The sequence below is a fragment of the Anabrus simplex genome, chromosome 4 (assembly GCF_040414725.1).
Source record: "Anabrus simplex isolate iqAnaSimp1 chromosome 4, ASM4041472v1, whole genome shotgun sequence".
Taxonomy (NCBI): Eukaryota; Metazoa; Arthropoda; class Insecta; order Orthoptera; family Tettigoniidae; genus Anabrus; species Anabrus simplex.
In genome coordinates, this window is record NC_090268.1 from 212,507,662 (window position 1) to 212,523,631 (window position 15,970).

Here is a 15,970-nt window from a genome sequence, read left to right on the forward strand (position 1 = left end):
AGGCAATGAGCACTAGGACTCCCTTCCTCCGGTCACCCGCAATAGCATGTACCCCATAGCGTGTACAGAGCACTAACAATAGAAAAAATAAATAAAAATAATTAATAATAATATGTCCTTCTGGCATTCGGCTGTGCGGGGACCTGCGTTGTCAGGCGGATACCACTGCCCGGGTACATGATACTCCCACCCGCCGCGTCCTGGGTGGTTGCTGGCACGGGCTTTCGAGCGTAGTCGCACACATAGGAGCTCCATCGCCGGGCAGCACGCAGATCAAATTTTGAATGGTCTACATCTGACCCTCAGAAAAATAATAAAAAATAAAGAGGGGACCATGGCCACATGACCCTTTAAGTCGCCTTCTACGACAGGCAGGGATTACCTATGGATGTATTCAGCCTCTCCCATCCACAGGAGGTCCATCATATTATACCAACCGCAATCCATGTCCGCGCCAAGGTCGCCCCTTTTTGTCGCCTCTTACGACAGGCAGGGGATACCGCGGGTGTATTCTGCATGTGTGTCCCCCACCCGCAGGGGGTAGTGTGTTTGGTCCGCGAGAGGTATTTTATTTCCCTCAAGTCCGCCGGCAAGCCGGTTAGGACCCCCCTATCCGCCACCTGGAACGCGCCACGTGGGAGTATCACCTCTCCCCCTGCTACGCCATCGTAGTAGGTTCGTGGTAGAATGGATTTAACCAGCTTGAAGTCCTGCCCATCGGTTCTGGTAGCAACCAGGAATCTAGGGAAGCTGGATCCCAAATTCAATCGCTGCGCCTGTTCCCAAGGGGTTGCCCCCCTTAGAGAATCCAAAGTTAAAGATTTGGGTAGCGAACTACCCGAGGTTGCTGGCGGAAGTTGTTTCGACGCCATCCCGAAAGTATCCTCCCCGAATGCCACCCACTCCGATCAGGGGTCTCTGTAGCCGAACCAAGCAGCCAAGGCAATACCCACCTGGTCATAGCAGGTATTGCCCGGGGTCCGATGTTGAACGATGCCTAATACGGGATGACTGAGGCAATGAGCACTAGGACTCCCTTCCTCCAGTCACCCGCAATAGCATGTACCCCATAGCGTATATAGAGCACTAAATATGGAAAAAAATAAATAAAAATAATTAATAATAATATGTCCTTCTGGCATTCGGCTGTGCGGGGACCTGCGTTGTCAGGCGGATACCACTGCCCGGGTACATGACACTCCCACCCGCCGCGTCCTGGGTGGTTGCTGGCACGGGCTTTTGAGCGTAGTCGCACACATAGGAGCTCCATCGCCGAGCAGCACGCACATCAAAATTTTGAGTGGTCTACATCTGACCCTCAGAAAAATAATAAAAAATAAAGAGGGGACCATGGCCACATAACCCTTTAAGTCGCCTTCTACGACAGGCAGGGATTACCTATGGATGTATTCAACCTCTCCCATCCACAGGAGGTCCAACACATTATACCAAACCACAATCCATGTCCGCGCCAAGGTCGCCCCTTTTTGTCGCCTCTTACGACAGGCAGGGGATACCGTGGGTGTATTCTACATGTGCGTCCCCCACCCGCAGGGGGTAGCGTGTTTGGTCCGCGAGAGGTATTTCATTTCCCTCAAGTCCGCCGGCAAGCCGGTTAGGACCCCCCTATCCGCCACCTGGGACGCGCCACGTGGGAGTATCACCTCTCCCCCTGCTACGCCTGCGTAGCAGGTTCGTGGTTTGGATGCTCAGCAAGCCAGGAAGATCCTTGCCACCATGAATCCATCGAAGCTAGATCTTGGGCTGTAATTCCTCTGGAGAGGCAATCAACAGGATTGTCGATGCCGGGGCAGTGTAAACACTGACTGGACACGGTATGCATCTGAATCTCTGCCACGCGGTTGCAGACAAAAGTCTTCCAGCGGTTTAGATAGTTGCGGATCCATCCTAATGTGACGCTTGAGTCACTCCATAAGGTGGCACAAGAGGACTCAACTCCAGTCTCTTGGCAAATGTAGTGAAGAAGACAGGATCCAAGCAAGGCTGCAAGCAATTCCAGTCTGGGAAGTGTTACCTTCTTCACGGGCGACAATCGGTTTTTGCTGCAAACCAGAGTGATGACGATGATGATGCTTGTTGTTTAAAGGGGCCGAACATCGAAGGTCATCGGCCCCTAATGAAACGATATGGACGACATGATTTATGACAGTTAACCCTTAAATGCGCAGCATTGCATAAGTGCAAAGGAGATTTTGTAAGCTAGCTATGCTTACCCTTTGAAAGTATGGTAATGTTATTTCCCCTTTGTATATTCTTAGAGATGTGCATTTGCATGTGCCATAGTTTTAAAGTGGCTAGATGGCACTAGTGAAGCAGTAATGCTCTCTCTTTGTTATGCATCTCTGGATTTTATATCTTCTTTGACAAGGCAATGTTTGTGTTAGTTCTGATGAAATGTAGCATCATCTACTGGAGTGTAAAATTGTGTACCTATTATTGACATTTGAAGTGTTTTGACCGTATTTGATACCCGTAGAGTTTGTATAACGACATAATTATATACTTTGCATATGTGCAAAGTTGCACCTATCGTAACTCAAACCATAATGGTGTTTTATAGAGGTTAGGATGTGCTGAACCAGTATTCAGTCTGTGACTTTCGCAGTTTTAGTGTGTTGTTTATTACTATTAGTAGTAAAAATGAACAGACTGAGTTTCCTTGAAGGTGGTGTGAAGAAATTAGTTACGGATGAGGATATTACGGCATTAGTTTGTCCATCTGAAAGTGAAGATGGATTGGAAAGTGACGATAGTGATGATGACCCAAGTATTCATGTTGATCAGTTTCTCCCAGATTCAGAAGATGATTCTGAGGAAGGTGAGAATAGGAAACAAATGTGTAAAACACACAGGACTGTTGATTTGAATGCAAATGGAATAAATGCTAGTTCAAGTAGCACAAAGACAGTTGTATATGAAAACAACCAAGTAATAACGCGGTCTTCAGGAAGTATAAATGCAAGTTCTTCAGGATCTGTATCAAGTAAAATACACAAAACTAACACTGTAAATAAAATGGAACGTAGGCCAGTTGTGTTGAAGAAAGAAAATGTTGATTATTCACAAAGAAACCGGGAGTTCGTTGGAAATTCAGTGTTGCCAGATGATGTAATGGATTTACAGTCACCATATCAGTCTTCAAATACTTTTTAGTGACGACATTCTAGCAAAGATTGCTGACGAGACTAACCTGTACAGTTGCCAAGTTGATCCCAACAAAGCCCTAAGTGCAACACATTATGACATTCAGAAGTTTCTGGGAATTTGCATTATCAGTTCAGTGTCTTCACTTACTAATGTGAGGGATTACTGGAATGAAGTAGTAGTTGTAGATATTGTAAAAGAGACATATGTCCCTAAAGTCATTTGAAAAGCTACGCCGCTTTTTACACTTCAATGACAACTCGAAGCAACCCAAATCTAGTGATGATAATCATGACAAGTTATATAAAATTAGGCCTGTACTTGACCATTTGAACAAGAAGTTTTTATCTGTTCCTATGAGTGAAAGGCTTGCAGTTGATGAACAAATGTGTGCAACAAAAGTAAGACATCATATGAAAGTATACATGGACGACAAACCGCACAAATGGGGATATAAACTCTTTGTGCTGTGTGGAGACATGGGATTTGCTCACAAGATTGAAATATACAGTGGGCAAGAGAATGATGCGAAATTTCGACTTGATGGTGAACCTGATTTAGGAGCGAGTGCCAATGTTGTTGTTCGACTTGCTCGTGAAATACCAAGACATGTAGGCTACAAACTGTATTGTGATAGGTACTACACGTCACTACCTCTAGTAGTTCATCTCTTCAAGCAAGGTATTTTTGCTGTTGGAACTGTGCAAAGAAACAGACTACCCAACTGTAAATTTCCAAGTGATCAAGAAATGAAAAATAAACCTCGCGGATTTTCGGAAGAATATTCCACTTGTATTGACTCTGTTGATGTTTCATGTGTTGCATTCAAGGATAACTGAAATGTGACATTTTAATCAAAATTTGTAGGGGAAATTCCAAAGACAAAAGTCATGCGATACGACAGAAAAAAGAAGGAACACGTTGAAACTGATTATGCAGCTATTGTTCCAGTGTATAATAAACACATGGGTAACGTGGACTTGCTTGACAGCAACGTGGGAAGACATCACAACAAAATGAAGTCGAGAAAATGGTATTTTCGACTGTTTTTCCACTTGGTTGACATAACTGTTATAAATGCTTGGATTCTGTACAGGAAAGTAAATGAATGTAAGCAAGCAAGTGGTAAGCTTCTCCACCAGAAACAATTTCGCATTGATCTTACACAAACCCTGTGTAAAATTGGAAAAAAGAATTCTAGGCGAGGTCGACCAAGTTCAGATTTCGTTGAGGAACAGAGAAAAAAGTTTCGAGGATCATCAACTCCATCGATTGACGTAAGGAAAGATTCTAACGATCATTGGCCCCTGTGGAATAAGAAACGTACAACTTGTAAGATGCCTTTATGCAAGGGTTACACCTTCATCACGTGTGAGAAATGCAAAGTGAACCTCTGCTTGAACAAGGGAAAAGATTGTTTCAGGGATTTCCATGCTAACTAGCTGGAGTAGAGTGTGAATTGAGACCAACAAATCCAAAATCAATCGCTGAAACTGTTGCTTAACTCAGGACATTCATGAACTTGAACCTGTACGGTCATGTACTTAATTGCACAGCTTTGCATATGTGCAAAACAAAGGAAAACACTTATATGTGGACACTGATTTTGAAAATATAATTTTTGTCTTTTATTTGGTGATTATTTATCATAATTGTAACTGAAAATAAATAAATTTTTGAAATTAAAAAAATTGCGCATTTAAGGGTTAACATTTTAAAACGTATCCACTGACTAGAGTTTAAAAATGGTGAGTGACAGAGGAGGTGTTTTTGGTACTCATCCGAATGTACAGCGCAGCACCATATGCCCTTTCGGAAGCATCACAGAACACGTGTACGGATAAATCGTCGTTTGATGTACATATACCAATCCATTTTGGAATGCGGATGGAAGACAAATACGGCAGATTAGATGTCCAAGCTTACCATCTCTGGCTTAGAACAGTTGGGAGGATTTCATCCCATTGCAGTCCCTTGCACCAAGTGTCTTGGAAGAGGATCTTTCCGGTGATCAGGACGAGGGAAAAATGCCTAGAGGGTCGTAAATTCTGGCAGTAACTTGCAGAAGGTGGCGTTTAGTTGCTGGCTGGTCAAGTAGTTCGGCGGTCATATCATCTGGAGTTGCGAAGAGGTAGTCAGGTTCCGTATTCCAGTTAACACCAAAGACTCGTGTTTCCGATTTCACCTCTCGACCTTCTGTTCTCCAAATGACTCTCAGTGGCTCTGAATTTGTAAACCATTTCGACAACGGTAGTTTGATGTGTCGAAGTAGGCCTGTGAGCACATAATAGACGACGGCGGCCAAGTTTTCATTATCGACGCTGCCTGCGAAGTCGTCCATAAAGGTACAACCATCCAGGAGTGCTGCTGCAGTGGTATATTACTTCTGATGCAGTGTAACAAGTTCTCGTAGAGTAGCGGACAAAAGGAATGGGCTACAGGTGAGTCCAAACGGTAATCGAGTGAAGCGATACGTTACGACGCATCTGGTGATTTGGTACGTGCCATCAGTGGTAGTTTGGACGCGGTACCACATAAATCTTGTGAGATCTCTGTCATTTTCATCTAGGGATAACTGTAGAGAGGCTTGACTTCCATCGCAGACAATGGTACTTGGACGCATTCGAAAACGGAACAACGTCGCTCGAATTTCAGGCAGCAGCTAGGGCATCATTTAGTGCTGGTTGGCCTCGTTCATGAGAAGATGCATCGAACACGATCCTCTATTTGATGCCCTCTCTCTTTTGCTACTTCACAGCGTGATATGGTAGATAGAAGACGTCTCCGAGAGTCTCATACGTCGGAGCGATTTCCACTTGTCCATTCGGTATGTAGTCCAACATATGCGTGTGGTACATAGTTTGCAAGTTCGCATCTTGATCCATTCGTTTCTCAAGGCTATGAAATCTTTTCTCAGCTGTTGACCGGTTATCAGACAAGACGATATCCTTTTTTCTTGGAAGTGATACAACGCTTCTTCCGTCTAGGATCCGGTGGGTCTCATGAAATTTGTGAAGGATAGCGGTATCCGTATCGTTCAGTGTCCTGTCTAGTGTATTACGAATGCCAATTGTTTCCAGATCCCAGAATCTTCTCATGGTTTCTGCAGATATCTTACTATTAGTGACCGCGACGTGGTGCGTCGTAACATGATTTACTGTAGCTCCAGACCGGTGTCCCGGTAGTACCCAGCCGAAGACTGTAGGTAGCAGTACGAGGGAAGGCGTGATTGACATCGGCTATTCCAGTTTTACAACTTTCCAGTAATGGTCCGCGCCTATTAGTATTTCAATAGGTGGTTCTTCGTTGTCAATTTGCGGGTCTGCGAGCGTCAGGTTCCGGAAATCCTGAGGGACACTTGGGTGAGAGGAATAAGTATTCTGACTTTCGAAGACCGTGAGTCTTACGGTTGTCTTCGTTGAAAATCCAATCATGTCAAACTGGATAAGTCGGCGTGGCTTGGTAATGCTCGATGTCGCTTCGAAGGCTGTCACTGCAAGTTCTCGACTACCAGTCACGCGTAGTTGAAGAGCATCCCCAAATAATTTGATATAAAGCTGGACTGGCTTCCGGCGTCAAACAGACATCTGGTTAGTTTATTTATTCCCGTGGGTCCTATGATCCAAACACGAGCAGTTTGAAGAAAGGAAAAAGTTGATGTGGTAACTTATATTTTACTGACAGACGTGGATTGAGAGTTCGCGTTACAGATTGATGTGTGATGAAGTTACTTACATTTTGCGCAAGAAACATTCCATTTCTTGTAGCACTGGCGGACGCTATGGCCTCTATTTAGGCAGAGAAAACATATTTTGGAAAGTTTTAGCTTGTCTATCCTGTCCTGAAGGTTAGCTGCTTCTTTACATTCTTGCGCCCAGTGGCCTCTACTTTCACAAAAGGCACAAAAGGGGTTACTGTCGCCTTTCTTTTCGTCTTAGATTTTTTGCTCCCGTAGTAACTTGAAGAGTAGCCGCTGTTATTGTGCAGGGTGATGGAGGTGGCGTGTTAAATTCTCCTCGTATCTTCTGACATTTTAGTGCTGCTTCTGCCTCTTCATTGAGAAATTCCATTAATGTCATCAAACGACCTTCTGGGATATTTTCGCGTTTGGCATGGATCAACCAACGTCTACAGATCTCAGCAGGAAATGCTCTTAGGATTTTTGGCGCTAGCACGCGACCACACAGGTTTACATCTTTTCCTAGGGCCTTGAGGGCTTGAACTCTTCGGTGGCACTCCATGTATGTCATGCTTAGTTCCTCAAGGATCTCCGAAAAGGCGTGCTTTAAATTATCCAGGAAGTCCAGGTGGGCCTGGATTATTCTGTTCTTGTCTCCGTAGCGTGATATCAGTATTGTCTTCGTCTGTTCGTAGGTATCTGCGCGTACTGCGTTGCCATCTACGAGTCGCTTTGGCTCCCCTTCGAGATACCCTCGGAGGAACACGTTCTTGTTTATGTCGGATATTAATGGGTTCTTGTCGACCGAGGACTGGAACTGCTCCCAGAACGTTGACTAAGTCTCTATGTCGCCGGAGAACTGTTCGATGATGATGATGATGCTTGTTGTTTTAAGGGGCCTAACATCGAAGGTCATCGGCCCCTAATGGAATGAGATGGACGACAGGATACATGACAGTTAAAATTTTAAAACGTATCCACTGACTAGAGTTTATTAAAATTGGTGATGGAAAATGAGTATGAGATTAAAACAATCAGTGGATCTGATTCTCAATGCCTTATTTTGTAATAAAATAAGAGAAAATACAGGAGACAAAGGAATAAAGCATTGCTTGCTAGGACAGATATATATACATACTTTACATTAGACTTTAAAAGAACACATTAAAATGCGCGACACAAACAAAAATGAAGTCAATGGGATAAAAGCGCTATTGACACAAAAACACTAGGACAAAGGACATAATCACACACGAGAAAACAGACCACTATCCCTCATAAAGCAGATGACGAGGTCTGCTGACTGCTCGTCATCTCGCAAGATAAGGGAGATTGTACTCGGAAGGTTAAGACCACGGCACAGATCGACCAGGTCTACACACTCCGTAAGGATGTGTACCACGGTAAGGTGTTCGCCGCAGGTACACATCGGAGGCGGTTCCCCTTTCAAAAGATGCAAGTGAGTCAGGATACCATGGCCGATTCGAAGACGACATAATACCACGGCTTCCCTCCGCGAAGCCCGAAGGGAAGTCCTCCAAACCTTCGTTGCTCCTTTTATCGCTCGCAGCTTATTGGGAAGTGGAATGGCCTGCCACTCCATCTCCCAATAGGACATAACCAGATGTCTCAGCTGAGAGCGAATATCACTTGCTGGAACCTTGAAAGGCAACGGGGGCAGTGTAACTGCCTCCTTGGCAGCCTTATCCGCTAATTCATTTCCCTCTATGCCCATGTGGCTTGGGAGCCACACAAACGTGATTCTGGTGCCGGCATCCGAACACCCGGCCAGCAGGTCCTGGATCCCCTGCTCCAGAGGGTGCCGAGGTAAACAGGTATCAATAGACTGGAGCGAGTTCAAGGAGTCAGTACACACGAGAAAGTGTCGGCGTTCATTGTACAGTGCGTACCGCAGAGCTTCGCGGATAGCATAGAGCTCTGCTGTGTACACACTACAGGTTTCCGGGAGAGCAAAAAGAAACCTATCATTGTCGACAACAAACGCACAGCCCACCTTCGTATCTGTCCTCGAACCATCCGTGTAGACGACGACTGAACCTGGATAGCGGTCAACAACGGACAGGAAGAGCCTCCGATAAATCGAAGGGTCCGTGTTGTCTTTCGGGCCAGTGTGCAGATCCAGGATTATTTCAGGTCGTCGTACTACCCACGGACGTACCCCACTTGGTTGTCTGACAAGGCAAGGAACCGAAGGTACGTCGAACAATCTCTAACTGCTATCCAAGCGTATTCCAACCGGCTGCGTTGCTCGAGAACATGCAGCGTACAACAAACGGTTGCCATTGTTGAACACGCAAGGATAGCTTGGATGAAGTGGCATCTGTCGCAAATTTGCAGCATACGAAAGAAGCATTTGCTGGCGCCTCAGATGTAAAGGCGGCATACCAGACTCAGCGAGCAGGCTGGCAATGGGGCTTGCACGGAAAGCTCCCGTCGCCAACCTAACCCCGCTGTGGTGGATGCTGTTCATCTTCCCAAGCACGCTTGGCCTTGCTGAGCCATATGCTGCACTGCCGTAGTCTAACCTGGATAAAATGTGTGCCCTGTAAAATCGGAGGAGCACCACGCGGTCAGCTCCCCAATTAGTGCTGCTAAGGAACTTCAAGAGGTTAAGCCTCTTGGTGCATTGCACTTTTAGCTCCCGCACGTGTGGCTCCCACGATAATTTACTGTCAAAAAGGAGCCCAAGAAATCGCTAAGTGCCAACAACTGGAAGAACGACATTTCCTAAATAAAGCTCCGGATGTGGGTGAAGAGTACGTTGACGACGAAAGTGGACAACGGAGGTCTTTGCGGCAGAAAACCGAAAGCCATGTTCTAACGTACACTTCCCCACCCTCCTAATAGCTTGCTGTAATTGTCGCTCTGCACGACTGCCATACTGCACGACCTATAGTGCAGAGCAAAATCGTCCACATATAGCGACGGTAGTACTGCTGGACCAGCAGCAGCGACAATACCGTTTATGGCAATCGCGAACAGAGTGACACTAAGGACCGATCCCTGTGGGACTCCATTTTCCAGAACGTGATATTGCGAATATGTCCTCCCTACTCGGACACGGAATAGACGGAGGAACAAAAAATTCGCAATAAATACCGGCAAGTTACCTCGGAATCTCCATTGATGCAGGACTGAGAGGATACCATATCGCCATGTGGTGTCGTAGGCCTTCTCTAAGTCAAAGAAAACAGCTATCAAGTGCTGCTTACGGAGAAACGCATCCTGGATAGAGCTCTCCAGGCGGACCAAGTGTTCAGTTGTGGATCGAGCGGCTCGAAAACCACACTGGTATTCCGACAAGAGTCCTTGTTTCACCAGACACCACACGAGTCGGCGATTTACCATCCTCTCAAATAGCTTACACAGGCAGTTGGTAAGACAAATCGGCCTGTAACTACCTGCATACTTACGATCTTTATCAGGCTTGAGGACAGGAATGAATATGCCCTCTCGCCACTGAGACGGAAAATCACCCTCCATCCAGATACGGCTGAACACACGAAGGAGATAGAGTAGACTATCATCACTAAGGTGTTTCAACATCTGGTTATGGACGTTGTCCGGTCCAGGAGACGTATCCTTGCAAAGCGCTAGGGCGCTGCGGAGTTCCCACTCCGTAAAGGGCACGTTGTAGTCCTCTGAAGCTTGAGAGGCAAAACTAACGTGATGACGTTCTGCCTCCCGCTTCACAGCGAGGAAATCAGGATGGTAATTCCCGGAGCCAGATACATCCGCGAATCAGCAATCAGAAGGGATTCAGTGACGATATTGCCTGCAATGGAAATTCCCGATACAGAAGATGATCCTTGGATACCCGAAATACGCCGAAGTTTAGTCCACACTTGAGATGATGGAGTGTGTGACGTCATAGACGACACGTATCTCTCCCATGAAGCCTTCTTACTTTGTCGAATAAGAACCCGCGCCTTAGCGCGGTATTTCTTAAATGTTACCAAGTTGGCTGCAGTAGGCTGTCTACGGTAACGTTTATGAGCACGACGGCGTTCTTTGATAGCTGCTGCTATTTCTTCGTTCCACCAAGGAACGAGTTTTCGGTGAGGAGTCCCCGAGAAGAACGGAATAGACTGCCCAGCAGCAGCAAGAATAACTTGGGTGATGTAAGTTATTTCCTCGCCGACGGTCCGCCTGATACAGTCGTTAAGGGCAGCTAATGATGTGTACTTTGGCCAATCAGCATGTTTAAAAATCCATCGAGGGGGAGCCTCGACGGATTTTAGGTTCAACAAAGTAAGAATGAAGGGGAAATGGTCACTGTCACAAAGATCGTCGTGTGTGTTCCACCGAAACAGCGGAACCAACGTTCGGCTGAAGTCTATGCGAGAATATGTGCCGTAACGTACACTGAAGTGTGTTGGTTCCCCTGTGTTCAAAATACATAAATCCAGATCTGTTACTAATGTTTCCAGCTCTCTTCCCCGGGAGCAAGGCGTCTCAGAGCCCCAGATGGGATGATGGGCGTTAAAATCGCCCAACGAGAGGATGGGAGGTGGAAGCTGATCTAGAAGATCATTGACATCGTTAATGTTAAGAGGTAGCCCTGGCGGAAAATAGACATTACACACTGTTGTTATGACAGGCAGCGGAACGCGAACAGCTACAGCCTCCAGCGGGGCTCTTAGTGGAACCTCCTCGCTGTAGGTATCAGAACGAACAAAAATGCTAACGCCACCGGAAGCCCGGTGAGCATAATGTCGTTCTGTCGAGTATAGTCGAAAATTTCGCATGACCGTATGATGATCTGGTCTGAAATTTGTTTCCTGAATACAGACTATACTCGCCGAATACTCGCTAATGAGCTGGCGCAGCTCAGCAAGATGCCTATCATAACCGTTACAATTCCATATTAACATGGCCATATTGTAAGTGTGGACTTCTGAGGATTAGGATAGGAGCAGCGGAATGCTACCTAACCTGATGATGATGATGATGATGCTTGTGGTTTAAAGGGGCCCAACATCGAGGTCATCGGCCCCCAATAGTACGAAATGAAACGACAAAGTAAAAGTTCAAAATCATCCACTGACCAAAATAAAAAATGTCAAGAAGAATGAATGAATGAAAGAATGAATCAATGAACATGAATTTAAAACAATCAGTGGATCCGACTCAAAAAAACTATCATAGTTAATAGTATTACTGACCAAGGGACCTTTTCCAAAGCACAATACTGAATCGAGGATGCTTGGTGTCTAAATGGGTCCAAAATACAGGTCAAAGGCCCCTCAGAATGATACTTATCGCTAGTAATGCAGAACCATGGTATCTGTACTGTTGCGGTACTAATCAAAAGTAGCAGAGACTTGCGGTATTCCACACATTATTGTACTACTCAGAGGTTATGAAATTCGACGTATAATACAGACCTATGTTTTTCCCACTTTGCGGCGCCATTTACAGGCAACGCAAACCTATGGTGTTCAACACATAAGAGTACTAACCACAGGGACCTCTCCCTATCCCGTGGTGTTCCTCATATAGTGGGTACTAATCATAGGCAAGGCAGAACCATGGTAGCTATCATCCCATGGTCCTGCTCATATGGTGGTACTAATCACAGGTACTGCAAAAGCCGACCGCGCGGTGCTCCTGTGTGCTACTAATCACAAACCTATTTCGTACCTAATATAGTGGTACTACGCACAAGTAAAAGCGACCCTTGATGTTCTCCGTGTGGTGGTACTAATCACATGTAGTTTCATGGTTCGAATGCAATCATCCCTTGGTCGCCCCTTTTAGTCGCCTCTCACGACAGGCAGGGGATACCGTGGGTGTATTATTCGTCTGCCTCCCCCACCCACAGGGGGTGTGTGTTTGGTCCGCGAGAGGTATTTTATTTCCCTCAAGTCCGCCGGCAAGCCGGTGAGGACCCCCCTATCCGCCACCTGGGACGCGCCACGTGGGAGTATCACCTCTCCCCCCGCTACGCCTGCGTAGCAGGTTCGTGGGCTACCTAACCTAACCTACACTCACATCCCCATCCGAAGATGGATATTCGTGCTCCATGTGCAGCGCCTCGTCACTAGACGAGGTGATGCAGGCCTTCAACTTCTTCGACGTAGTCCGGGTGCGGGGTTTCTGCCCACGAGGGGAGCGCGCAGGTTTCCCCGAAGGGAGATCTGCTGACGCAGAATCAGGCCCTCCTGGTGGAGGGCGTGACGCCCCATTAGTAGGAGATTTGGAAGAGCGCCTATTAAGGGCTCCTTCTTCCCCGCTCTCGATTCTTGTTTAGACGGGCTGGGAGGGGATTTCCCAGCCCTGGTCGACGACGCCGCTTCCGCCGGCTAAGGCGCGGCTTTCGCCGACCTTGGAGGGGAAGGAGACATTGTCTTCTTCCCCTTCCGTGCCGGCGTAGGTTTCTTAGCCGGCACAGGCAGATTGGTGGTCGAAGGCCGGGATGGACCAGCCTTCGAGCTTGTTCTCTTTGCGGCGTTGCTCGCAGGAGCAACCGCCGCCTTGGGCGCAGCGATCTTCTGGACAGGTGTTGCAGATGAAAATGAGGAACCTGGCAGGGACTGAGCTATCAAGCTGAAGTCTAGTGTCTTGGCCGGTGCATTCAGGGAATTAAACTTACGGCGGGCTTCCTGGTAGGAAAGACCATCCAGGGTCTTGATCTCCTGGATCTTCTTCTCACTCAGATACGTCGGACTGTTCCGATCCCGAGGAGAATGAAGACCAGAGCAGTTAGTGCACTTGTACGGAGGTGTGCACTCCTCCGCGCCGTGAGCTACTTTCCCACATGTACCACACACTGACTGATTCGAACAACGAGATACTATGTGTCCGAATCTCTGGCATTGATAGCACGGCATAGGAGGCGGGATGTACGGCCTCACATCGCAACGATAGGTTGTCACCTTGACTTTCTCTGGCAACACTGACAATTTAAAGGAGACTATAAACGCACCCGTGGGAACGTCTTCACCGTTGACTTTGCGTGTGATACGCCGGACGTGGGTCACGCCACGGTGCTCCATGTCTTCCATCAATTCATCGTCAGTGTTCAGGACGAGATCACGGTGGAAAATAACGCCACGAACCAGATTCAAGGTTTTGTGCTCTTCCACTTTGACGGGGATGTCGCCAAAGTGGTCGCACTTAAGCAACCGATCTGCTTGGAGCGCAGTGCTCGTCTTTAAAAGCAAACCACCATTGCGCATTTTCTATGGTCCTCCAGTTCACCGCAGACACCTTCAATGTGGCGACTAAATAGAATAGATTTCACCAGCTTGAAGTCGTGCCCATCGGTCCTGGTAGCAACCAGGAACCTAGGGAAGCTGGAACCCAGACTAAGTCGCTGCGCTTGTTCCCAAGGGGTTGCCCCCTTAGGGAATCAAAAGTTAAAGACTTGGGTAAAGAACTACCCGAGGTTGCTGGCGGAAGTTGTTTCGACGCCATGCCCGAAATTATCCTCCCCGAATGCCACCCACTCCGATCAGGGGTCTCTGTAGCCGAACCAAGCAGCCAAGGCAATACCCACCTGGTCGTAGCAGGTATTGCCCGGGGTCCGATGGTGGACGATGCCTAATACGGGATGACTGAGGCAATGAGCACTAGGACTCCCTTCCTCCAGTCACCCGCAATAGCATGTACCCCATAGCGTGTACAGAGCACTAAATATAGAGAAAAAATTAAAAATAATAATAATATGTTCTTCTGGCATTCGACTGTGCGGGGACCTGCGTTGTCAGGCGGATACTACTGCCCGGGTACATGACACTCCCACCCGCCGCGTCCTGGGTGGTTGCTGGCACGGGCTTTTGAGCATAGTCGCACACATAGGAGCTCCATCGCCGAGCAGCACGCGCATCAAAATTTTGAATGGTCTACATCTGACCCTCAGAAAAATAATAAAAAATAAAGAGGGGACCATGACCACATGACTCTTTAAGTCGCCTTCTACGACAGGCAGGGATTACCTATGGATGTATTCAGCCTCTCCCACCCACAGGAGGTCCATCACATTATACCAAACCGCAATCCATGTCCGCGCCAATGTCGCCCCTTTTTGTCGCCTCTTACGACAGGCAGGGGATACCGCGGGTGTATTCTACATGTGCGTCCCCCACCCGCAGGGGGTAGTGTGTTTGGTTCGCGAGAGGTATTTTATTTCCCTCAAGTCCGCCGGCAAGCCGGTTAGGACCCCCCTATCCGCCACCTGGGACGCGCCACGTGGGAGTATCACCTCTCCCCCTGCTACGACAGCGTAGTAGGTTCGTGGAGAACTGTTCGAGCCTGATCGTTGGTAATTTTACTCCTTGAATATTCGTGGGATGAACGTCCGAACAGGGTGTAGAAAACACGATAGTTTGTTCTTTCTTCCTTCCGAGAAGGCTAATAGCCTTCTGAATAGCGCACTTCGAGGTATCTACATATTCTTCACAAGTGCATGCGTCTGCTTCATAATCTTCATCTTGATAGAGGTCATGTATAGAATCATCTAAGGTTATTAACTGTTGCAATTTATCTTAAAGACGATCATGGATGTGTTGAATCACTGAGGTCTTTTAAAAATATAGAGAAACGTGTAACATTATTACGCTGAGTTGTTTGCTTCCGTTTAAGCTTCTTAAGCTGCTGTTCATTGTCAGTCATTGTGAATCGAAAGTGCCGGTCAGGTAGAAGTGAGGTAATTTATTGCTCCTCGAGGCAGGTATGTGACCGAGGGGTGGGGTGGGTCAGTTCTAAGGCGATGTAGTGCCCCCCATTATTGCCTAGCTAAGCCCAGCCAGTGAGCGAGAGATTCCAGGGTGGACCGTTCGTTGATTGGCTATTGTTTTCTAGAGGCATTTAAGGGAAAAGAAGGGTTGATGACCAAGCCAGAAAAAAATTAAAACAACACTCTGACATTTATTAACACAAGCAGATCACAAATGAAAATGTTCTTGCTGATATTACTTTTTTTTACATTGAACTTTCATAATATCCATTTCTTCCTCAGTCTTTGAGAGACACGTATTTCTTAATCTCCAGCCTTACGGTTCTGTAACGAAAATCAAAGAAAAATTAGGCATACCGCCTTTTTAAAATCAAAATATGCGGCTGAAAGAATTCAAAAAATTAACAAAGAGGTTCACAAATTAA

The 15,970-nt window shown here is 46.8% G+C and overlaps 2 protein-coding genes across 2 annotated transcripts in view; one reads left to right on the forward strand and one right to left on the reverse strand.

Moving 5' to 3' along the window:
- Positions 1 to 15,970, forward strand: part of LOC136871768 (uncharacterized) — a 135,054-nt gene that overhangs the window by 106,395 nt on the left and 12,689 nt on the right. The window lies entirely within an intron of this gene.
- Positions 15,816 to 15,970, reverse strand: part of LOC136872575 (SUMO-activating enzyme subunit 1) — a 189,178-nt gene continuing 189,023 nt past the window's right edge. The window contains exon 7 of the mRNA XM_068227208.1: positions 15,816 to 15,869. Coding sequence (XP_068083309.1) covers positions 15,849 to 15,869 — 21 coding nt within the window. The 3' untranslated portion in view covers positions 15,816 to 15,848. The remainder of the gene's footprint in view (positions 15,870 to 15,970) is intronic.